We start from the raw sequence: 24,609 nt of genomic DNA on the forward strand, positions 1-24,609 counted from the left end.
GAGCCTGGGTTCCCACACGGAGAGGGGAGGAAGGTCTCTCTGAGCCTGGCCCTCCTCCTCCATAATCCCCTGGGAAGGTTCTTTGCTGGCTCCTGGGGAGTCTTGGGGAATTTCCTCCCCCACATCCTGTCTCTGCTGGGCTTCTTCTAACTTCATTTCTGAATCAAGTGTCCAAAACCAAAACAGAGGGCCTGGGCTCAATCCTGACAGTGAGCTGATCTCAGCATAGTGTACACATACATAGCACAAGTTGAGAGGCTGGAGAGGGAAAATGAAGGCAAGGTGGTGTTTTTGGAACTGGATTACTTCATTCTAATTATCTGTTTAGAGTGATGGCCATAGCTTGGTGATACAGCAGACATTCTGCATGTATTAGGCTGTTAGTTCAATTCAGTCACCAGCATCTCCAGTTAAAATGATCTTAGGTACCAAGGCTAAGAAAGGCCTCTGCTTGAGCTCTTGGAGAGTCACTGCTAATCAATGCAGTTACGACTAGGATAGATGGACCAATGCTCAGATTCAGTGGAGGCTGGTGGCCCTGATGCCAGTGGGCCAGTAAATCCACTCCAGGTTGCAGTCAGAACTCTACAGTTCTTTAGAGTTCTAACTGGTTTTGATTGAAACCCAGAGTGGATTCACCACCAGAGCCACCAGCATCCACTGTAATCAAACTCGATATAAGTGAGTTTCATATGTAGTTAAGAACATAAGGAGAGCTATACTGGATCAGACCAAAGGGCTATCTAGTCCTGTTTCCCAGAGTGGCCATCAGATGCTTACGGATGCCCACACACAGGATGTGAGGCTTAGCAACAGCTCTTGTGGCCTGGCAGTTGGTATTCAGAGACATGCTGCCACTGATCCTGGAGGTAGCCATCCTGAATTAAAAACTACTGATAGCCTTATCCTCCATGAATTTGCCCAGTCCCCTCTTAAAGACATGCAGATTGGTGACCATCACCAAAACTTGTTCATATGAGGGTCCAGGTTCCATGAATACAAGAGAAGGAAAAAATCTGAGTGCCTACGAAGTGTTAGTAAAATACCCCGTGCTCCCTGCCTAGAGATCCTCCAGTTCTTACAGTTCTCTTTGGTATGCACACAGCATTCCTTTTTCGCTGGCAGAGTGGTGGCACTGACAACAGCTGGAGAGGGTCTCTCTAGATGAAACAGGTGTTGCACAGCAACAATTAGGGAGACAGCAAGAAGGCAAAATAACAGGGAATTGCCAAGAGATACATCCTTCCCTTGGGGATAGTGTCTGACCTCAAGGAAGTCCACAAGACATCCAGCTGGACTGAAAGCAGAACCTAGGCATGTTAACTATCCCACTCACACATCCCTTTACATCCTGGGTGGTAATGAAATCTTCATCAAATGATGCACTAAATGTTGTAACCATTGTAAATAAAAGCATGAGAAACAAAGATCATACTGCAGCCAGCTTTTCAGGTGGCTGAAACAGAAAGGCTGTCCATGTGAAAGTTTGGCTGTCATTAAAAAGGAAGCCAGGCAATTTCATGCCACAGTAGTTAAAGGCAGCCAGTGTTCTGGTCACTGGTAAGTACAATGTTGTTGCTAATGTCTCCACTAGCTGCTAATTTACTCTTCCATTTTGCTCTTCTACACCAGCCACAAAGGGAGCTGACTCCAATTATTTTTCAGACAGAACCCAGGCTGGTGTTTACCATTATCTCCCTGACAACCCCCTTCGTGTGACAACATTATGCAATGTAATTGCAAAGCTGCTTCATCTCGCTGGGGTTGTTATTTTCGGTTATTTTTCCCAAGGTCAAGGATAATAATTAAGGGATTGGAATGCCTGCAACACAACCTTGTTATGTACAAAAAATAACTCCAATAACGCACCCACTGTTCCCATGTGAGGAGATTTCTGTCCTGTTAAGAAGGGCTGGGAGAGCATATGAAAGGAGTTGGGGGAGGGAACACTAGGAGATAATTTGTACAGAACAGCATCCAAAAGCCACCTTGTTGGGTGTGAAGTACAGAAATTTTATACACACACATGCACGCACACACAAACACACACAAGTTACTTGAGTGTTTAAATGTTTCATCTTTTTTACATTGTAGCATGACCAAGAAATGGAACCCAGGAAGGAGATTTCAAGAGAAGGGATAGGGCTATGCAGAAAGGTACAGACCCAGTTTTCGATAACTCTTATTGCATACTATGGAGAAAGGATGCTTGAAGTATTCAATTTTTGTCAATTCCTATGGTAACTGACCTGATCTACACCTCCCAGACAGATGTGTGAATCAGAATATAATTATGTTAACAACACTACAAGTGAGAAGGATCTTGGAATTGTTGTCAATCACAAGCTGAATATGAGCCAACAATGTGAGGTGGCTGCAAAAAAGGCAAATGCTCTTTTGGGCTGCATTCATAGAAGCATAGCTTCCAAATCCTGGAAAGTACTAGTTCCCCTCTACTCAGCACTGGTTAGGCCTCATCTAGAGTACTGTGTCCAGTTCTGGGCACCAAACTTTAAGAAGGATGCAGACAAACTGGAGAGCGTTCAGAGGAGGGCAACAAAGATGATCAGGGGACTGGAAACAAAGCCCTATGAAGAGAGACAGAAAGAACTGGGCATTTTTAGCCTTGAGAAGAGAAGACTGAGGTGAGATATGATAGTGCTCTTCAAGTACTTGAAAGGTTGTCACAGAGAGGAAGGCCAGGATCTCTTCTCGATCATCCCAGAGTGCAGGACACGTAATAATGGGCTAAGTTACAGGAAGCCAGATTCCGGCTGAACATCAGGAAAAACTTCCTGACTGTTAGAGCAATACGACAATGGAACCAATTACCTAGGGAGGTGGTGGGCTCTCCCACACTGGAGGCGTTCAAGACGAGGCTGGACAGCCATCTGTCAGGGATGCTCTGACTTGGATTCCTGCATTGAGCAGGGGGTTGGACTCGATGGCCTTGTAGGCCCCTTCCAACCCTACTATTCTGTGATTCTATGTTTCAGATTTCGTGCTTCTCTGAATTTCACATAGTAGTTCTTAGAAATATGTATGTTTAGATACTTAGAAATATGTACATTTAGATAAAGTACATTATAAACATGTATTTTGTAAGAAAAATAAGTTAAAAATACATACTTAAATGTGTATTGATATGTGAATTTTTGTATGAATTTTAAAAAATAATTCACACATTAATGTGAAAACAAGATGGAATGGACTTATGAATCAACACATGTGAGTTTGGAATGGATTGGATATATACTGATCTGTCCATCCCTACTGTAAAGTCAAGTAAGCAGGCAACAACCTGGGACAATTGAGGGACCAAGAAACCTGTCTCCTTCTCTAGACCCCAGGAACAGGGAACAGATTCATCTCCTGTCCCAACAATAAAAAGGTAAAGGTAAAGGTGCCCCCAGCCAATCATGTCCAACTCTAGGGGGTGGTGCTCATCTCCATTTCTAAGCCAAACAGCCAGCGCTGTCTGAAGACACTTCCGTGGTCACGTGGCTGGCATGACTGAACACCCAGGTGCACGGAACGCTGTTACCTTTCCTGCTGAAGCGGTACCTATATATCTACTTGCAATTTCTTGCTTTCGAACTGCTAGGTTGGCAGGAGCTGGGACTGAAGACGGGAGCTCACTCGGTCACGCAGCACTTGGGTCTCAAACTGCTGTCCTGCCGACCTTCCGGTCTGCAATTCAGCATCTTAACCACTAAGCCACTGTGGCCCCATATCCCAACAATATCCCTGTTTTATTTCTCCCATATGAATTGCTGCAACTCACACCTATGAAGAAAGTAAGGCATTTAACTTGGGGGTACCACTGCAGTGGTGGAAAGACTTGTCCACTCCTACCCCTGAGGCAATGTGGCCTGACAATTTCTATAATATAAGGACCCCCGTTTCCTCCACATGCACCCACAACCTTGATAGACAATTTACTAGTTATATAAAAAGGTGAATGAACGGCTGTAAAGAACAGAGGAAGCTCCAAACTAAAAAACCAGATGTCCACCGTTTTGCTTCGCCACAGGGATTTTAAGCTGCGTCTGCCTTTTTTCAAGGACCAACCGCACACATTCAGTGCATCTTAGCCATGTCTGCCATATGCATCTGGGGAAGGAGTGAGGCCAGTATGGGCCGACTGCCTGCACAAAGCAATGAATAGTGTTCATACAGAGTTCTCCCATGTGGCATTATACTTGCTGTTTTGGAAACTTCTCCCCCCACTTCCAGTTTGGCATTACACGTGCCCATCTGGAAATGGAAGGAGCCCCTTTGCATTCTTCAACACTTACAGATGGTAAACAGCAAGTAACTCAGGCTACACTCTAATGATGATTTTAAAATGGTTTAGGGCCCCTTCACACACTTCAGCTCCCCTTTCTTCCACGCAACCAAGGTAATTAAGTAGTTAGGGCTGGCCCTACCATTAGGCAGAATGAAGCAGTCACCTCAGGCGGCAGATGCTGGGAGGTGGCAGCAAGATGTTGGAGGAGAGAGCTGTGGGTCATAAGGCCTGCCCTGCAGCCCCTAAGTTAGCCTGTTGCCTTCGGGTGTGGTGAAGGATGTTGTCCCTCTGCCAGTGCTGAAGAAAGATTCAGCCACCAGTCCAGTCAGCTTTTGTACATGGAATGGAAGGGGGTGCCATCTTGTCTTTTGCCTCAGGCAGCAAAATGTCTTGGGCCAGCCCTGTAAGTAGTGACAAATTAAAGTTCTTCTCAGTCTTTCTGTGTATTATGTTTATGGGTGGAAGCATTATTCCAGTTCAGCCTGTACAATTTGTGACCCACGGTGCTGACTACGGTCTATCTGTCTAATGGCCTGAGCACTGCTACCTGAGATTGCAGCGTTCCTAAGTACAGTGTGCATTGGAAAACTTCACCTGTGGTGTGTTGGGTGTGTGTGTAGGGAGTGGTGTTGTTCCCACCCCCTGCTATTTTCTACAAGAATAAGAGGTCTCACTCTGTCAATGGTCTCTCCTCATAGTGCCCTAGTCCACACATAGATATCCTATTTACAAATAAATAACAGCATTGACTAACAGCATTAACTAACAGCATTTACAAGAGCTGAAACATGTCCCTCTTAATTCATGTTAAGCAGCTAACAGTGCAGCCCTACACATGTTTATTCAGACATAAATCCCACTGAGTTCAGTGGGGCTTAATCACAGGTATGTGAGTACAGCCTAAATGAGCTATCCTGACCAAGGAACTGACTACTTGAAATTGCCTTGATAATACAGTGGGCTACAGTGACATAATCACTGCCTGTTCTTTTCCCCACATGAGCTTTCTTGCAAGAGAGTATGAGATATCTAGACAGACACACACACACACACACACACATACATACAAAGATGAGGTGAAGAACCTGCGGTCCTTCAGATGTTATCGAATTATAAGGAGGTATGGCTTAACAACTGCAAAAATTCTATCTTCCACACAATTTTTAAAGCTACGTGTAAAGTAAACGTGGGTGTAGAGACTGGTGCATTTAATGGGCTTTAAAAAAAAAGAATGGTATATTCTGTTCCCCTGGCACTTTGGAGCTGAAGGAAAGCCCACTCTGTCCTCTGCCACTGGCCAGGGATTGAAGGACCACTGAGAGGTTAAACCCCCCGCCTCCAAGCAAGAACCAGCCGGACCCCATTCATCAGCAAAAGAAGGAGCCTCTGTAGAGAGCTTGCTTACCTTCTCCATGCCAGAAGGAACACTCTAATGTTTTTGCATATTTTCCCTAATGTACACCTTTTTGTATACTATTTCCCCTATTGTATGCTTTTTTGTATTTTATACCAGAGAATGGCAGCGCAACATTTGGAGAAATGTGAAAACTGCAGGATAACTGCGTCCCGGTTCACGTATTAGTTCATGAAGTGCAAATTAGGCCAGTTCATGCTAAAATGCGAACCAACTGCGAGGAGAGCAATCCTCCTCAGACCGTCGCCCTCCATAAGTACAGGATGACGGAAACATGCAAGGAGGGGGGCAGGGCTGGTGAGCTCCCTCCCCTTGCATGTTTGCTCTATTCAGGTACAGAATACCCGAATGGGGCTAACATTCAGTCTGTAATCCTAAACACCAGGGGTGGGCAAATATTTTTCTACGGAGGGGCACATTCCCACAGGAGTAGGGGACCACAAATGGGCAATAGATGGAACCAAAGCCAACTATGGGTTGGGCGAGAGCCAAGAGTAGGTGAAGCTACCCCTTTCTCTCTTTCTTTCTGCCACTCCCTTCCCTCTCTCTAATTCTCTCCCTCCTCCTTCCTGCCCAGTCGGTAGCTGGAGAGGGACAGATTGTTTTTGCCAGAGATCTGCAAAAGGCTTTTGGAATTAGTCCAAAGGCCGCATGAAATTCAGTTGTGGCCTGCAGGTTGTCCATCCCTGCTATAAACACTTATTTTTGTATGTATTTATTGACAACATTTATATACTGCTCCATATCTAATCAGATTCCAGAGCGGTGAACTATAAAAGACAAAAAGAATAAAACACCATATTACAATGTTTGTTTCTTAAAAACAGAATACCAATAACAACTGTGGCTGGTTAATCAAGGAAGGCTTCTTGAAATAAAGATGTTTTCAGGAGGCTCCAAAAACAACACAATGTTGGTGGCTGCCTGACCTCCAGAGGAAGGGAGTGCCGTAGAAAGGGGGCCACCACACTGAAGGTTCTTCTCCGAGTGGATTCCAGTCAGGCCATTGGTCTATGTGGAACCACCAGGAGCATGCCATCTGATGACCTCAGTGACTGGGCAGGTTGATAAGGCAGATGGCGCTCTCTCAAGTATCCTGGTCCCAAGTTGTTTAGCACTTTATACACTAGTACCAAAACCTTAAACCTGGCCCAGTTGCGATTAGGCAGCCAGTGCAGTTCCCCCAGGAAAGGAGTTGCATGCTGAAAAGGGGCAGCTCCCGACAATAGCTGACCTGCTGCATTCTGCACTAGCTGCAGCTTCCAGAGCAGCCTTAAGGGCAGCCTCACATACAGTGCATTGCAGTAATCCAGTCTTGAGGTTACTAGCCCCTGTACCACTGTGGCCAAGCTATCCCTGTCTAGCAGAAGCTGTCGCTAGTGAATCATCCAAAGCTGGTTACAGTAGGGGTGTACGAACCCCACTTACCTGGGTCAGTTGGGGGGTCTGCGGGGGGGGGGGGAGGCAATCCGGTCCTCCCTCTGGAATCCTCCCTGGCCGGCTCCGCTCTGCGACGAGTCTGCGGAGCCGCCAACCGGGGCCGGCTGCTGCCAGACTTCCGGCCGTGGCCGGACTACGTCCGCAAACGTAGCCTATCACGTAGCCTATCACGTTAAAGAGCAGGGATGCAAATGGCGTAGCGGAAGCCATTTGCATCTGCAGTCTGGCGATACGGCCATGGTGGCTGTATTGCTGGGTCTTAGGAGCCAGCGGCAGGGAGGATCCGCCGGCAAGGACTTTGCGCTGCAAGACAAGGTAGGAGATCCGATCCTCCATGGACTTCAGGGGGCCAGATTCTATTGAAGACTCATTGGAGTCTGTGGAGGATTCTCCAACATCCCTAGGTTAAAGGCACTCTGAGCCACCATGGGCACTCGGGCCTCCAGAGACAGTGATGGATCTAGGAGAACTCCCAAACTATGAACCTGGTCTTTCAGAGGGAGTGCAACCCCATCCAGAACAGGCAATGGGCCTATCTCCTGGACCCGGGAACCACTCACCCACAGCGCATCTGTCTTGTCAGGATTCAGCTTCAATTTATTGGCCCTCATTCAGCCCATCCCTGAGTCTAGCCACTGATCCAAGACTTGCACAGCCTCACCTGATTCAGAAGTCACAGGGAGATAGAGCTGTCTGTCATCAGCATACTGAGGGCACTTAGCTCCAAATCCACTAGTGACCTCTCCCAGTGGCCTCATATAGAAGTTGAACAACACTGGGGACAAGATGGTACCCTGTGGAACTCCATAATTCAATTGCCTAGGGGCTGAGGAAAGGTCACCCAGTGCTACTTTCTGAAATCAGCCCTGCAGGTAAGACCAAAACCACTGTAACACAGTGCCTCTGTATTGGCCCCAGGCCTGTAGTTTTAGAGGGGCTTAGAGATCCATAATGCTCTCTGGCTTTAGTCCATCTGCTGCAGTTTTCCTGCTAGTAGGCCTCTTGATTGGTAAGATGAGTCAAAGGTCGATATTGCCGCCTCAGCACATTCCATGCTAGCGAGCGCTGGTCTTATCAGGGCCTAGGATGCGCTTGAGAAGTGAGGCTCTGTTTAGGCTCTGTTTACAGGTGCCTGTGCTGGGAAAGTTCTGATCATTTTCCTCCTGAACAAGCATTGTTAGCCATTGCTGGGAAAGTTGCAGATGAACGCTAATTAACACTTGCTGCTGTCATGCTGCCTCTCTGCTAACATCTATGGTATAAAACCCATCTTGCACCACAGCTTTTTGTTCAGGGAAGCTGTCTGATCCAACCATTGGGTACACCTGTGTGCTGTAAGTACTCAGTAAAGTCTCCTTGTAAGCAAACCTGGATCTGGCTTATCCCTTTCACAGCACCTCCAAACCTTAGCAACCCATGGCCAGGGCAATACAGCCTCTGATACCCATCCCACAGAGTTGATCCAGGAGAATACCATGGGTGATGGTATCAAAAGCCGATGAGTGGTCGAGCAGAATTAACAGGGTTGCACTCCCCCTGTCCCTCTCTCGACAAAGGTCATCTATTAGGGCGACCAAACCTGATTCAGTCTCGTAACCAGATCGAAACCCAGACTGGAATGGGTCTAGATAATCATTATCCTCCAAGAATGCCTGCAGTTCCTCTGCCAAACCCTCTCAAGTACCTTCCCTTATAAAGGGGTATTTGCGACTGAGCAGTAGTTGTCAAATACAATTGGGTCTAGAGTGGGTTTTTTCAGGAGTGGTCACACTACTGCTTCCTTAAGGATAGCAGGAACCACCTCTTCACACAGAGATGCATTTACCACTCCCCGGACCCACCCAGTCATACCCCCCTTGGCTGCTTGCATTAGCCAGGAGAGGCAAGGATCGAGAGGACATGTAGTTGGTCGCATTGCTGCAAGCATCTTGTCCACATCATCAGGCTGCAGCAACTGAAATTGATCCCACAAAATTGGGAAGATGGTGGCATCGGACACCTCGACTGGAGCTGAGTTAACAACAGTGCCAAGTTCGCTGCGGAGACAAGCGATTTTGTCCTGAAAGTGCGATGCAAAAAGGTCACTGCAGGTCCTCAAAGGGGCCAGGGTCCCATTTGCTGGGCAGCTTCCAGACCACCCAAAAGAGCTCCACCGGACAGCTACTCAAGGATGCAAAGAAGCCTTCTTTGCTGCCCGCACTACCATGCAGTAGGCATGATTATGTGCTCTAGAGTGTGCAAGGTCATCTTCGCTTCAAGTCTCTAGCCGATGTGCAGCCTGTTTCATTGACTGCAGCTCCCCAGTATACCAAGAAACAGAGAGGACTCTACAGCTCTGGAGAGGGCACTCAGGCGCAATCAAGGCAATGGCCCTCTGCATCTCACCGTTCGACAGTGAAACTAGGGTCTCAGCTGGGTCACCAGCTGTCTTCACTGGAAAAACTCCAAGAGCATTCAGAAATCCATTGAATCAGTCTCCTGGGGCGGACCATCCGAATAGGCCCCCTACCCCTGCAGGATGGAAGTAAGCCATGAGTTCAAAGCTCACCAGGAAATGGTCTGACGGTGACAACTTACCTGAGAGTAAGTCCTATTAAACTCAGTAGGACTTATTTCTGAGTAGACATTAATAGCATTGCACTGTTAAGCACCTAGTAGTTGAAGTCCAAGTTAAAATAGGAGGGCTGGGTCTTTTTATGGATGTGCCCTATGTACAGTAATAGACGCTTGTGAGGATGTGACCATAATGCAGTTTTGAAAGGACGCAGTTGTGCATCCAGGGAGAATCCAACCTCCCAAGTCATATTCATCCATGACTCCAGACTAGACTAGTCCAAAGAACACCAAAGGAGTCTCATGAATAGCCCGCAAACGTCCATTTTCATTTTATTAATTGTGTGCTTCTAGCTATCTGTACAAATACTGCACTGACATTAAGCAGTTGTTTATAAAGCACTTGGAAAATGGAAACTGTTTTATATATTCTAAGAATGATTATGGCAGAGAATTCTCCCATGGGGACAAGAAGGTTCTGCCGAGTCTCTAATAGCCTGATAATTCCCATCTGTATTTCCCCTGGAGTAAAGCCCACTGTCTGTATTTGCAGTTAGTGGCCCTTTTGGAAGCCAGATATTTTCTCCTGCTTTGACACCCGATTCACACCTTGGTATGGTAATTGTATCCAGCAGCCTGACCCCATATGCTTTGACAGAGATGGCAAAGGAGAAAGAGTAAAAGCATTGGCACAAAGAAAGTGCAAATCACTTAGAAGGCTGACACTGATGAGCAATGGCCTTCTGGAAGGAGGCAGTCTGCAATAATTGGATCCCACTTGTGTGCAAGGCAGAAAGGTCTTGATGGGAGCAAGGGAAATCAATGAAACAAGATAAAGGCAGGACGAGGGCGGGGGCACCCCATACATTTGGCACCAGTAAAACATTTCTGCCTTTTCCTGGGTCTTATAACTTACTTTTCATTATCTTTAGTGTGGGCCAAAGTAGATCTTCTTTGTCGGTTGTAAAAACAGGCTGGTTTCATCTTTGTTGCCTGTTAAAAGAAATAAAGCAAACAATCTGTTCACTGAGGTGCACAGGGTCCTCCAGATTTCCTCCCACATAACTCCCATTCATTTCAGTGAGGCTTGTGTAAGAGAACTGCAACAGAGCATAATCTATTCTGCAGTTTGTCCATGCTGTTTCCACGAATTATTTCAATGTACCGCAGATCTCTAGTCATTTTAAGCATGCATGGCCCCAAACTGGACAAACACGCTGAGAGTCACAAAGCAGCAAGATGCAAATACTGGGTTAGATTTAAATGTCCCTGGCCCTGACAAAGAATGGCAGGAATTTTTGCATAAACCTTCTCATCTAAGGGCAGTGTAGTTATTATGTACTTAAATCCACTGAGAAAAGGAGGGTCCCAGATTGTGGAATTAAACTACATTCAGCTTGGTAGGTCTCAGGTTGTGCTGGTATGCCTTAGATCGTAATACGCTAATCTTCAATACTCATCAACCAAGCTTTGTTGCCTTGGTGCACTTCAACTATTGGAGGGTATTGTTAACAATTTAGAAATGTTTTTCCTGGACAGAATGTCCTTTGTTAATCATAGTCTGCATGACTATGCATGACTGTGAGCTTTTCTACACGAGGATGTTAATAATCACTTTATCTACTTTCCGTTTCATCGCAGAATTGAGATCCAAGGACTACATAAGTTTTTTCTTTCCTGCTTTTCTACTATACAACCTCAAGGTGGTGCTGTGCTACAGAAGAATATCACAATTGCAGAAGTAAAAAATATACCTTTTCTTTCACTTTCAGAAATAATACCCCATTTTCCCCATTCTAAAAAATCCCTGGAAAATGCTTTTAAAAAACAGAACAAAACTGGAGCATCATGGTGTTGTCTAAAGAACCCATAAACAACCATGAATAAGGAATCACAAGTGCACAATAAATTCCTTATGTTGAAAAGCTCTATGGCTCATGTTCATTGAAATCAACCGCAGCCCTGGAACTAACATCTCTCCATATACCCCCACCCCATTTGTACAATAGTATCATCGCTCCCCAGGGTGGCTTTGATATATTTATTCATATTATTTCCTCCCCTATTCCAGGAACACAGGCTGGTTACAATTGGTTGAATCCAATGGTGTCACTCCAATCACTGGTGGAACAGATTTCCCCTCCCCATGCATTGCTCCTTCTCCATACATGGGGAGACTCTCCAGAGCAGATTGGGAGGGTGGTGCTACAGGGGGGAGGAGAGCAAGGGAAAGTCCTGTTCTGCTTACATGATGCTAGATCCCACTCCTGTCATTGAGCCTTTTTACACGAGGTTGTTAATCGGTTTTATCTGCTTTCAGTTTCATCACAGACTTGAGATCCGAGCATTACACGAGGAGTGTTTCCTTTCCTGCTTTTCCACTACATAGCCTCTATGGTGGCACTATAGTGGAATACTGCAATAAACAAGAGATCATCATGCTTTCTCTAGCATTCACAATTAAATGCTGCATTCCCCCTACTCTAAAAAAACCTCACCAAAAGTGCTAGTTAGACACAGAAGTGAAACTGGAGGGTCACAACATTGTCTAAACAACCCATAAACAACCATGAGTGGGGAAATGATGAGCTCATGATAAATGCCTCATGCAGAAAAGCCCATTATCTCATTTCATTGTCTCAGCAGTACTGAGACCGGTTACTGATGTCTACACTTCCATGTAGAAAATGGCAAGCAACCTCTTTGTAGAATGTCACACGTGACATATGTTTCTCTTTCTCTCTGTCTCAATGGACAAAGCCAGGGGGTTTCTCCATGTCAACGAAATGGAGGATTACCCAGATTTTTTTCAAGGGATCAGCTTTGGTGCGCTTTGGTCCATGCAGGGCTCCACGAGTGAGTGCACCATACCAGTATAAGTTGCTTCACAGAACATACTTCCAGGTGGGATGGGGGGTTGGAGTGAACGTCATCTGACTGACAGGGACTGCTCAACCGATAAGAGAGGCTTCCCCTCTCATCCAGGCTCCCCTCCTTTCTCCTTTGATAAAATCACTCTCCTTCTCTCCCCCCAACATTACTTACTCCCTTAAAGCAACAATCATTACAAGAACAGATTGTTCTCTCCACCTTGAATGTGCCAAAGCTCAAACAATCTCCTTCTTTCTCCCGCCCCACTGCATTACTTCCTTCCTTAAAGCAACAAAGAACACAGTGTTCTCCCTGCCATTTTGCAATCAATTGAAGCTTTAAAGCTTCAACATTAAGGCTCCTAAATGCATTATTTCGATTCATGGGAATCTCAGTAACTTCGGGAGTGCGCATTTCGGAAACAAACTCATTGACCACAATGGGAGTTACTCCTGAGTAGGCCCACTTATGTTTGTGCTGGGAAAGGCAGGGACGGGAAACAAAGGGATGAGAAACCAGCCCCCTTTCTAACCTGATGCTGCACAGGATCGGATGATCAAGGGTGTAAGTAGTTACTTCCGAATGGCAATAAACCAAACAATGGAGAGTCACAGCTTTGAGAAAGCATTTTGAATCATAGAATCATAGGTAGGGTTGGAAGGGGCCTACAAGGCCATCGAGTCCAACCCCCTGCTCAATGCAGGAATCCAAGTCAGATGCAGGAATCCAAGTCAGGATTCCAAGTCAGAATGTAAAACACTTTACAGCCTTTAGGGAATTTGTAATTTAAAATGTGCTATTTCAGTTGGGGGGGGGGATCTCTGTACATTCTGATATGCGCATTCAGGGGACAAGCCTCATTGACCACAATGGGAGTTATTTCTGAGTAGACACTAATTGGATTGTACTGGGAAACACAGGGACAGGAAACACCTCTTGACCAGGGTCACGGTGAAGGGCACACCCCTGGGCAGGGCTAGCATACCCGAGATAAATGTGGGGGTTGAGGCACACAACAGTTAATACACCGTGGAGAGCCCAACTTAAGGAAAAGAATCGGACTTTAAGCAGTCTCAGGAAATCCAGTTTTTCCCTGATAAGCTCCAGGGTGGCTGCTGGATGGCCACAACATCATGTATCCCTAAAAGGTAAAGGTGTCCCCAACCAGTCGTGTCCGACTCTAGGGTGCGGTGCTCATCCCCGTTTCTAAGCCGAAGAGCCAGCGCTGTCCGAAGATGCTTCCGTGGTCATGTGGCCGGCATGACTGAACACCGAGGTGCATGGAACGCTGTTACCTTTCCCGCAGAAGCGGTACCTATTTATCTACTTGCAATTTCTTGCTTTTGAACTGCTAGGTTGGCAGGAGCTGGGACTGAAGACGGGAGCTCACTCCGTCACGCAGCACTTGGGTCTTGAACTGCTGACCTGTCGACCTTCCAGTCTGCAGTTCAGCGTCTTAACCACTAAGCCACCACAGCCCTTATTTTAAATCATAATTTTAATTTAAATTTGAATTAGGATACCATGTATCCCTAACAACCTCCAAATGCAGCCAGCTCAGAATAAATCGCTCATGGAGACACCCCCCAGGTTGTTCCCCCATTACAAATAGCTGTGGGGAAACAGTGATCTTGAGCAGGATCACTTGGGGGAAGGAGGGGAGGTTAGAGCCCCTCCCTCCTCCCAGAGATCCTCATCAAGATCGCTGTTTCACCACTGCTAATAGCTTGTTGATGTCAATTACCAGAGGGGGAGGGAGGTTAAAGCCTCTCACTTTCCTCCAGTGATCCTGATAAGATCACGGATAGGGGAAGTTGCGTGTGTATGTCTGCATGGGAGTGTGTGTGTTTGTATGCCTGAATGTTTGCATGAGAGTGTGCATGTGTAATCACACATGTATACATGTGTGCGCAGAGGTGCAGCTCCTGACTCACTACCCATTGCTACACGTGGCCCTCAGGGGCAAAAATGTTGCCCATCCCTGCTCTAAATAAACAGAGAAGTTCCCAATTCCTCTGAAACATTCATCCCAAATGTTCCAAAGCAATTAGTGTTACATCCTGCTCTCTTTACTCAGACAAAGCTCCGTGAGTGGTTGTCCTTTTCTAGTAAGCTTATAAAGAATGATGCATAGCAGCTCTTGCCTTGTAAAGCTGCAGGCAAAAACATATAGGGTCCAAGATTTGAAAGAAAGAGCACTTGGAATGATGTAGTGCACTGAGTTACCAGATAAAAGAGCTTTGAGGAGCCTTGAAAAGATAGCAGATTTAAAAGAAGGAATTGTTTTTATATCTTGCCTTTCACACTTGAGAGACCCCGAAGCATCATTGTTCAGAGTAATGTAATAGATATTGGTGGTGTAATAGCTTGCCACAGCCAGTATATGGCCAACAACCGAATTATAGTGTTCCAGGGGACTTAAAGGGTCATCAAGTCCTCTCCTCTACACTGGTGCGAGATTCACGTCTAAGACTGCAAGCCCATAGCACACTTACCTAGGAGTAAGTCCCATTGAAGCCAATGGGTTTTATTTCTGAGTAATTATGCAGGCTGCATCCTGCTAGTTTCTGATCAGGATATTTTTTAATAGCCATATCTTCCCACATGCAGTTTACACTAGAATTTTATTCAGAATTTCTTCAGTATCAGAAATCATCATATAATAACTGGAATGCAATTCTTGTGACAACCTGTCATTAATTAAAAGTAAAGATGCCTGATTTCCTTTTATGCCTACAACAATGACAAATCAATAGGCTGAATACAACTTTTTCTCTTTTTTTACAAGTAGCCTATAGACCTATTTACCTACCTATGTTTGTTTCTTTCTCTTCCTTTCTTTCTACAGTAGAACAATTACATTAAGGTTAAAATTACTTACTCGGAAGTAAGCCCCATTGAATGTAGTGGCATTTACTTCTGAATAAATACTCATAGGATTGTGCTCTTATTTATTTAAATTTTTTTCCTATCCCACCTTTCCACCAAGATTGATCTTCAAGATTACATTAAAAATAGTTTGAAACAATACAACTTAAAATCCAAATTATAGAGAATGAACAGGAGAAGTACAGAGCAGTTAAATGAATAAACAGTCCCATATTCTTTGCTATCAAAGATTCATTAGAATAAGGTGCCAAAAGGTAGTGTCAGCACCAAGCAAATGTGCCTGGTATGGGAGTTCAACAATAATGGTGCCACCACAGAAAAGGTCATGTCTTTGTTAGCCACCTGTCTAACAAATAAACCTGGAGCAGAGTCTCAGATTATGATCTCAGCAGACAGGCAGGCTCACACAGGAGAAGACAATCCTTTCGTTACCTGGTCCCAGAGCTCTTACTGTAGATCAAAAGGTTACATATGAAATCAATACAAAACCCAAATCATCTCTAGAATAATGAATGTCTAGTTTCCATCATGGAGTGTGCTGTTTTGGATATAGGAATGCGCATGCTTTAAGGCCAGTCCATATGAAGCATATCTTGCACATCATAGGATGTGGTGCAAAAATATGTGCACACGTGATTCACCCCTCTGCCTTGGGTACTTTTGTCATAAGTCCTAAGGGATAAACTCTATACTGTATTAAATACATAACATGCAGCTGATCCTCAGTGGCTCCAACTGAGTTTTTTTTAGCCCTGGGAGGAATGAATTTGGGGAGGAGAAAGTGGTAGGTAGGAAGATTTAAACCTCCCATACCCATACACAGTGTTCCCAATCCAGATTGGGTGCCTGCACACTTACGCTAAGGTAAACAAAATGGTGAGGATCAGCTGCATGCTATATATTTAATGTAGCATGTAGTTTAGCCCTACATTAGTCCTAAATTAAGGGAAATTTGTGCATATCCACCACAACAAAACAAATGATCTACAGATGCGAGGAGAGGTTATACATTTGTCCACACAGAAGATGGGTTAGTTTCCCTATTGAATGTTACACCTGCTCTTTCCTTTAAACATTTTGGAATCCAGCAGGTGATTGTCCATCCCCTACGCTGATGGAGTTTCCCGACTAGTGCTGTCACTTCTGACCACCTGTTTGGCTTAAGAAGGAGGAAAGAGGGTGCCACTGCTGAATTCAGCATCCATTTCCCCTTCCCCTCGGTTTAATAAGGCGATCAGCACTAAAAGAGCTCCTTAAGTTATTATATGTATAACTTACATATAACTCACAAATACACCCACAGTGCCAATTGTGGGGGCTTTCCCACCTTCAGTGCCTTGTCCACTCTTGTTTCTGCTCACAGATTGGTCTTGCTGGGTCAAAGCACACACATGTGCAAAACGTAATCAATAACACTGGACTCGATCTATGATTTGCTTCAAAAGAGAATAGACAGTATCATCCATCTTAATGAATGTTAACTGAAATTCATTTTGCTTAATTCCCAGTACAGAAAAGGTCAGCTTAACAACTGCACAAAATACAGTTTCCAAAAACATACATTAAAAAAAGATAGACCAAGAGGAAAATTTGATGTTTGCTTTATTGTTCTGAGGCAGGAAATGAAGGAATTTCAATCGTTTAAAGATATGCCTATAAATCTATTTAAATACTTCTATATCTTTAAACTACTATAGCAGTTCGTGTAGAATTAAAGATGGCAACAGAAATGGCTCCTTCACCTGCCAGACCAAACAGACTGTATAGAAGAGAAGGAACATGAATTTTACTTTATTCCTCATGGCGGGAAAGGAGAATTCTACCCCATATTCCATGCCATTTATTAACAAAGAGAGATTTCTAGATGGGGGAAAATACATCTGTAGAGTTATTACTTACAAATCTGATAAAAGAAGAGAAATCTTATTCCTGTAAATCAAGCTTACACTGCAGTCTCTTTTTTCTCCTCTTGAATAGTCAGTTAATCCATGTCAGCTTTAGAATGCTGTAAAAATGCTTATTTTGCTTCCTGTTATTTTATCCATTGGGAAGTGACATTGTATGTAGCCACTGAAAGTTTAAGGAAAGAGCTTATTTTAGATATGAATGGAAATTCCACTTAGAAAAATGTTCTTTGTGTTCATTGCGGCTTGAAGTACACCCCTGAGTAAAGGACACACCTTCTGGCTTCACGACAGCTTTGTATATTCCTTAAAAAGGGCCCTTTTTATGATGTGTGGTTTTAAACCCCACCTGCCACATGAAACCCAAACATTGCTTTGTTTCTGTGATACAGAGTCCTTAAGGCTCCATGACAACATTTATCTTCATGCAATATTTCCTGCATAACTGTTTGCTTAACCAGATTTAACTCAAGTACCAAACACAGCAAAATGACACACTGATTCTCTAAAACATTGGCCTTTTGATTATGGGTTCCCACCTCTTTGTTTTTTTTCAGTTTGTGTCTGCAGAATGAACAGCATAAACAAAACACTTCTCAGTCACCACCAGACCTCTCTATAGATCAGCAGGCATGAAAATACATTTTCATATGTCACAGAACTAAGCCAGTCTTGGAACTTCTGAATCTGATTTAGTGATACTAAAAATACCCTAAGAATTTTGAAATGACATTGGCATATTAGCTGTATAAGCTCTATCTTTATTAGACAATTTGCCATGATCTGACATGTCAGGCTGTGTTTGGACATGGTGTTTATCACTCGATGGCTGCAACATCTATGATAACGTCCATGTCTAGAAGAGCCATCCCAGATCTAACTACTGCATACTACATTCAGATCATCTCAAATCCAGTAATATTCATTATTCATACATCTAGCTGCAGATCATCCAGACCAATGGTCCGCAATGATTCCGCACAATATGTTGAATCCCTCCTCAAGGACATATTCACAGAGAAAACACACGTGTGATTTCACTGTTATAAGAAGTGATGATAAATCAAGTGATACACATGTATATATGAACTGGGCCTAAGTCAAATTCTGCCCTTGGGCACACTAACCTGTTGAACAATGCCAAACTCTGCATTTCAACCTTACTTTGTACTAAAGGTTGACGAGCTCTCCTCACAGGATTGACAAAACCGTGACCCAGTCCTATCAACAGTCTTCACAACAGCAGCCATAGATAAGATTCCCTTCTCTTGAACATGATGCAGCAGTTGGCATTGCAGGGCCCTTGGGCAAGTGTCCTTCAGTGAGTCTACCTTCTCACCACCATTGCCACCAGCTCCTACGGTTCCTCCTCCTTTTTTCATCATTACTACCACTTGCTTGCTTAACAGGAAGAGAGCCAGTGAGCAAGTAGGCCATGGCATCTCCTGCACCTCCTCCTCACCACCACTACCATTGTCCGGGCCAGCGTGAGAGGCAGGTGAACAAACCAGTTACAGTGGTGACAAGGAGGAGCAACTCCAGGGGACTCTTGTCAGGGGGCCCCTGCCAGGGTGTGGGCCCTCGGCAAGTGCCTGCCCACGTCTGCCCTTGACGCTGGCCCTGCCCACTGCACAGCATCCTATGGGCCTTTTATTGCCACTGGAATCCTGAAGGCCGCAAAACCCTGCATTGCCTCGCCTCATGCTAGGAAGTAGATCTTGATGCTGCTGCCCTCACTGCTGCTTTAGGATACAGTGGTAGCTGGGGGTAGGACAGGAGTCACTCTTTGCTTCAACATGTTAACACCACAACTATTCAGCTCCGTCAAAAGCTTTTTGCCAATTACCCTGAATTGTGAACTGTTACACTGTGTATATTTCTTCTGAGAACTTTCGAGTCAGTAAACAGAAGAATTGTTGATGTTCGTTTTTAGTTTTTTGTGTAGGTTTTTTTTAATGTTTAAAAGCAAAATGCTGAACATTGGTCCATGTTTAATGTAGCCACCTTTCAAATCTTTTTCCCAGAATCCATCAACAAACGTATATTTACGAACACTTTCCCTTAAACTGCAAAGTCAATAAGTCTGCTCAATTCAGTAAGTGGCTTGAAGATTACAGTCTTGGGTTATTTTGTGAGTTACCCATTCAGCAACTTCCTCTGCTTAAATTCCTGAACTATCTTTTAGAGTTTTAAAAAGAGGCTTCAAGGTTTGTTAGGAGAACTCCAAAGAAAAGAATATGCCTGCGCTATTCGACTGTATCCAATGGTAGCTTTGCATTAACAGGAAGTCCTTATGCTTGTGCATGTCAGGAAAGCCAGTTTTCGCCAATCCTGCCCTACTTTCCACAGCCTTCTGCCCCATATCCCATTCTGTTCCCAACCCTCAGGGGCAGCTTTGAGAGGGGCTTAGGTGGGTAGGGGGATTGGTGAAAATCAGATGCCCTGATTTGTGTCAGCAGAAGAGCTTCCTGGTAAAGCCACCACTGGATACAATACAACCCAGGTTCTCCAGGCAACTGCTGAACTACTTTTTAACTATTGAGCAGTTTGCGGCAGAGGGAGATGAGATGGGAACCACAGCCATTCCACCAGCCCCGCTGAAAAACTACTTGCTTTTTTCCTCTCCGCTCCCCTTTTCCTCCTTTGTCATGCCTTTTTAGGTTATAAGCCTGCAGGCAGGGACTGCCTTATTTTTCTTTCTGTGTGTAAGTCTCTCAGGGAGCCATTTTGAGCGGGAAATATGTTTAAAATAAATGTTTAAAGACATAAACTCAATGGAATTTAAAGACGGTTTGGGAAGTTCGTTATGGGCAGGTGCTGAGCAGGAAACTCAGAAAAACAGCTCAGATATGTTGCTAGCTGAATTGTGAATTTAGATGGGTATCTTCAGTCCAAACTACATGTTAAATGGAACATGTAGCTTGGAATTACATTTCTTTTTTCAAGTGTAAGTTGAAACCACAGGAATAAAGATTTGTGGGGGTAATTAAATGGTTTCCTTCCACATTGCTGTTCTAACAAAAATCCCCCCAAGCTCCCATTGGCACCAATGGGCATAGCTGAAAAAACAACTCGACAATGGGAGGAGCTGTAGGTTAATGGTAAAGCACTTGCTTTGCATGCAGAAGGTCCCAGATTCAATCTCTGGTGTCTCCAGTCAGCTCTGGAAAACACCTGCCTGAAACCTTAGAGAACCACTGCCAGTCAGTGTCTACAATACTGGGCTAGATGGATCCATGATCTCACTCAGCATAAGGCAGCTTCCTATGTTCCTATGCGTTTGAGTAACATAATGGGATGCAGTCAATTATGGCATTCCGTCAGCAGAACTAGGAGCAGCACAATCCCTCCTCCCACATGCCCTCAAAATCTGCTCCAGAGAGCTGGAAACCCCTCCAGAGCAGATTTTTGGGTGGCACAGAAGTTTGTAGGGGAGAGGGAGAAAATCCCGTTGTACTAGCAGACTTCTGCTGGACTGGTGCATTGGTTTTAACCAATAGTTTGGCCTTTAGTATCATGAGCAGGGCAAATGGTCCTACTATACCAGCAGACACTAACATCAGTTTGATATGGTTGGGATTCTTTGTACTTCCAGCTGCAAAGCTGACAGTAGAAAGCTGACACTTTAAACAAGAGATAATGTATCACCCTTGACAGAAACTCTTTCAGCATCTATGGCAACTCCACCACCACCCACCAATCCCACGGTTGCTACCACGGAAGGTTCACAGAGGACAACCTTGAGGACAAAAGAGCACAGATTTAGGAATTAAAAGATGCGAGTTGAGGCCTGCCCTAAAGAAATGCTGATGACCACAAGGAAACCATCACCCTTCAGCTGACTGGCCATTAAAAATCATGTTGAATGGAAAAACAGGGAGGAAGCAAGGCAAAAACATGGAAAGATGAATTACCAAACTATATGGCCACAAGAGCAGTCAGGACAAAGCACATGGTGGGGTCCTTGCAATCTTCAAAGGAGGGTTGCCCGTGAACCCAGCCATATGGACTTGGACTGAGAGGGACTCCATATGGAGCTGCAGCTCTGTGGAGTGGCACATGTGTAGGATGCATGAGAGTCCTGATTTGAACCCCACTCTAGAAAAGGCTGTAAGGAATCCCACAAATATACCTGAAGTAGGGTAGTACCACAACCAATCTGTTGGATAGTTCCATCCAATTGATTTCCTGGGTCTTAAATGCTTGTCATTTTGTTCTGTTTCCTTCGTGCCATCCAACAACCCACAGACCTGTGTTCCATTGGTCAGTGCCTTCCAGTTATTGTCCCAGCTTTCCTTGTTATCCACTTTTGGAGAGGGACCACAGACAACATGCTTTGCATGCAGAAGGTCCCAGACTCTATCCTGTGGCATCTGCTGTTAAAACGATTAGACAGGAGGAGATGGAAGTGATCTCTGCCTGAAACCATAGAGAGCCACTGCCAATCAAAGTAGACAATACTGGACTATTGATGCTCTGACTTGGATTCCTGCATTGAGCAGGGGGTTGGACTCGATGGCCTTGTAGGCCCCTTCCAACCCTACTATTCTATGATTCTATGATTCTATTACTAGATGGATAAATAGTCTGACCTGGTAGAAGACACCTTACTGTTTCCACCTCCATCCCAGGGAGCCCATCTACATGGTTAGGCAGTAGAATAACAACCAGTGGGGCTGTAAACTCTTAGGATCCTGACCATCTAATCTTTCTGGTGCTCAAGAGGCCAGAATATGGATAAGAAGTAGACACTGACCCTGGGGGGTGCGGCAATAGAGAGCCTTCTGTCCCCTTCCTTTAAGTGTCCTATCCAGAAGACCAAGGGACCCAGGATCAGTGGTGCAGCTAGGTCTGGACCTGGGGGCAGACTCCAAGGCCCTGTAGCCCTGGGCACCCAAAACTGACCACCCAGAAAGTAGCAGTTGATGGGGGCAACAGCAAACAGTTCATGACCTGGGCCAGAAAATTCCATTTTATGCCTGTAATCATGATAGCACTATGATTAAAGTGAATTTAAAATGTGAAAGTGTACGTAAAGAGTCTTTCTTTCTTTCTTTCTTTCTTGGGTTAGCAAACAGCTTTTGTTATTGTTTTGCTCTAACATGTCGGAATGTAGAAGCAGTTGTAAAAGATGGAATGGTGGCGGGGTGTGAGGGGGGTAGGTAGGGAACAGAAATGTTAAGTGTGTGCTTCACAACTTCACATGACCATTTACAGGGTGCCCTACAAGACCGTTAAATCCAGGGTCTGAAATTACCTAGCTGCATTACTGCACAGGATCAGTAATGCGTAGTGATCAGCAGATTATTTTTGCACCTACATGCTCAGTAACATTAGTTGAATTTATTACTGCAATCCAGCAAGGGAGATCCACATGTGCTGCTGATGCAGATGCATGTCTGCATCTCAGTAGGGCCCACTGAATGTCTGTTGATGAAGATAGGTGTATATTTCCCTGTCCAGGGCCACTGTACCTCAGGCAAAGCTAAAGGTGCATTCATACCTAAATGCTACAAACCTGTGTTCAACCTTTCCTGGCTAGACATACAAGATTCTCAGAGAATCAAAATCAGGAACAACCAGTTACTTAGTGTTTTTTTTTATTTAAAAACTTGAAACATTGCTTAGGGCACTGGAGAGGGGGAGTAGCTTTGTGATTGCCAGAAGGGGCAGCCACCCAATCAGCACTGTGGATAGCAGGCTTCCTGTTTCTACCAGAAGCAAGCTATGGAGAGTGCTCATTGGCTAGCCCTTGTGACAATCCCAAAGCCATTTCCCCTTCCCACTGCCCCAAGCAATATTTCAAGGGTGGTGTGCACATGTGTGTGCATGAGTGCATGCGTGTTTTTAAGATTGACTTTTCAAAGCAGTCAGTAACTGGATAGAAAACAAGTGCTGTTCTTTGGGGAAGGCAGGCAGGGTGAAGACAAATGTAGAGTACTAGATAACTTTGCTGCTTCCCTCTAAACAAACAACATATTTTCCTATCCTGACCAGGATCTGAAAAAATTGTTTTACATGTTTTCAGCAGGTTGCAGAAAAATTGGCTATGGTGCACGCCTATTGGCTAGTGTCCATGATATCACAAACATACTTCTCCTCCTTCCGATTCCCCAGCAGTTTTGCAACTGGTTTCCAACAGTTGTGCAAATGTTTGTTCTAAACTATGAATGGCTGTTCTGGAGTAATGATGTAATCAGAGACCAGACTTCATATTTACATGATGGATGACACAAGTTTGAGCATGTGCAGTGCCCTTTCCTTCACCACTGAATACCCCCCACCAACCCACAAATGTCTGAAATTAATGGGGGAAAGCTTCCAAGTCAGAAAGTGTTGTTGTTTCCTAATTATCTGTATTTGAAACAAAGAGGCACCAAGGCTAGACACAATGCCCACTGAAGCCCATAATAGAATTTTATTCATCTGGCGCCACTGGCCTTTAGAGGATGTCCTGCCACCTCTGACATTATTCCCCAGTAGTTTCAGCACTCAGGGGACTGCATGTAGTTAAAATTAGGCAATTACAAATGAACTTCTTTCTTCTGTTGCTGCTTTTGGAGGGGAGAAATAAATAAATAAATAAATATAATGAGATTGGACTATTTCATTAAAACCTTGTAGTTTTCATCTTTTTTGTGTTTTTATGACTGCACTTATACAGGAATCACCAGAGCAGATGGTCCCCTCTAGTTCAGAGGCATACCTCCAACCTGGTGCTGTCACTGTCGTTCTAAAGTGAAGCTTAATTTTAACAACGATGCAGATCACTACACTGCATGAATTATCCTGCCTCAGTGGAGGGCTAGAGGTGAGGAAGGGTAGGGAGAGGCTGGAAAACATGATGAGATAGCTGTTTCTTTCCATTACCTCTTCCTATGTGCATGCTTAAATCCTTTAACTATATCTATTTGAATATTTTATATATAATGACCAATCAATAATACTTCCCATTCTAGCATTTCATTAATTTCCAAGGGATGAATTTGTAAAATGGAAATATTCAAGATTCAGAAGGGGAAGTGTGCAAATATATTAATGGTCATCAAAGCACAATACACTTCCTGAGATCTGAAGCAGGAAGGCAATAATTATTATTGGTTTTTATGTTCCCACCCCTTTGATCTCAAACAGTGTTGTGGCTAACAAAATATTGCTCACTTAAAACTGAATCTACTTACAAGGCAAGTTTCCATGCGCACTGTTTGCCACTTTGCTTGTTAGCAAATTGCTGCATGGTTCAATTA

General features: G+C 44.5%; 1 protein-coding gene across 7 annotated transcripts in view; it reads right to left on the minus strand.

The window, feature by feature from the left end:
• The window catches only part of LOC146357592 (uncharacterized), a 107,418-nt gene that overhangs the window by 66,880 nt on the left and 15,929 nt on the right, over positions 1 to 24,609 (minus strand). For 3 of the 7 annotated variants that reach the window (XM_084851879.1, XM_084851908.1, XM_084851859.1), the window contains exon 2: positions 10,615 to 10,691. In XM_084851879.1, the coding sequence (XP_084708005.1) occupies positions 10,615 to 10,682 (68 nt within the window). In that variant the 5' untranslated portion in view covers positions 10,683 to 10,691. Of the gene's footprint in view, positions 1 to 10,614; positions 10,692 to 16,736; positions 16,895 to 17,357; positions 17,505 to 24,609 lie in introns of those variants that run through there. The other 4 variants (XM_084851849.1, XM_084851869.1, XM_084851889.1 and 1 more) reach the window with 4 other exon arrangements.

This window comes from Heloderma suspectum, chromosome 1 (genome assembly GCF_057233095.1).
Source record: "Heloderma suspectum isolate Gila_16-S chromosome 1, 16-S_ref, whole genome shotgun sequence".
Taxonomy (NCBI): Eukaryota; Metazoa; Chordata; class Lepidosauria; order Squamata; family Helodermatidae; genus Heloderma; species Heloderma suspectum.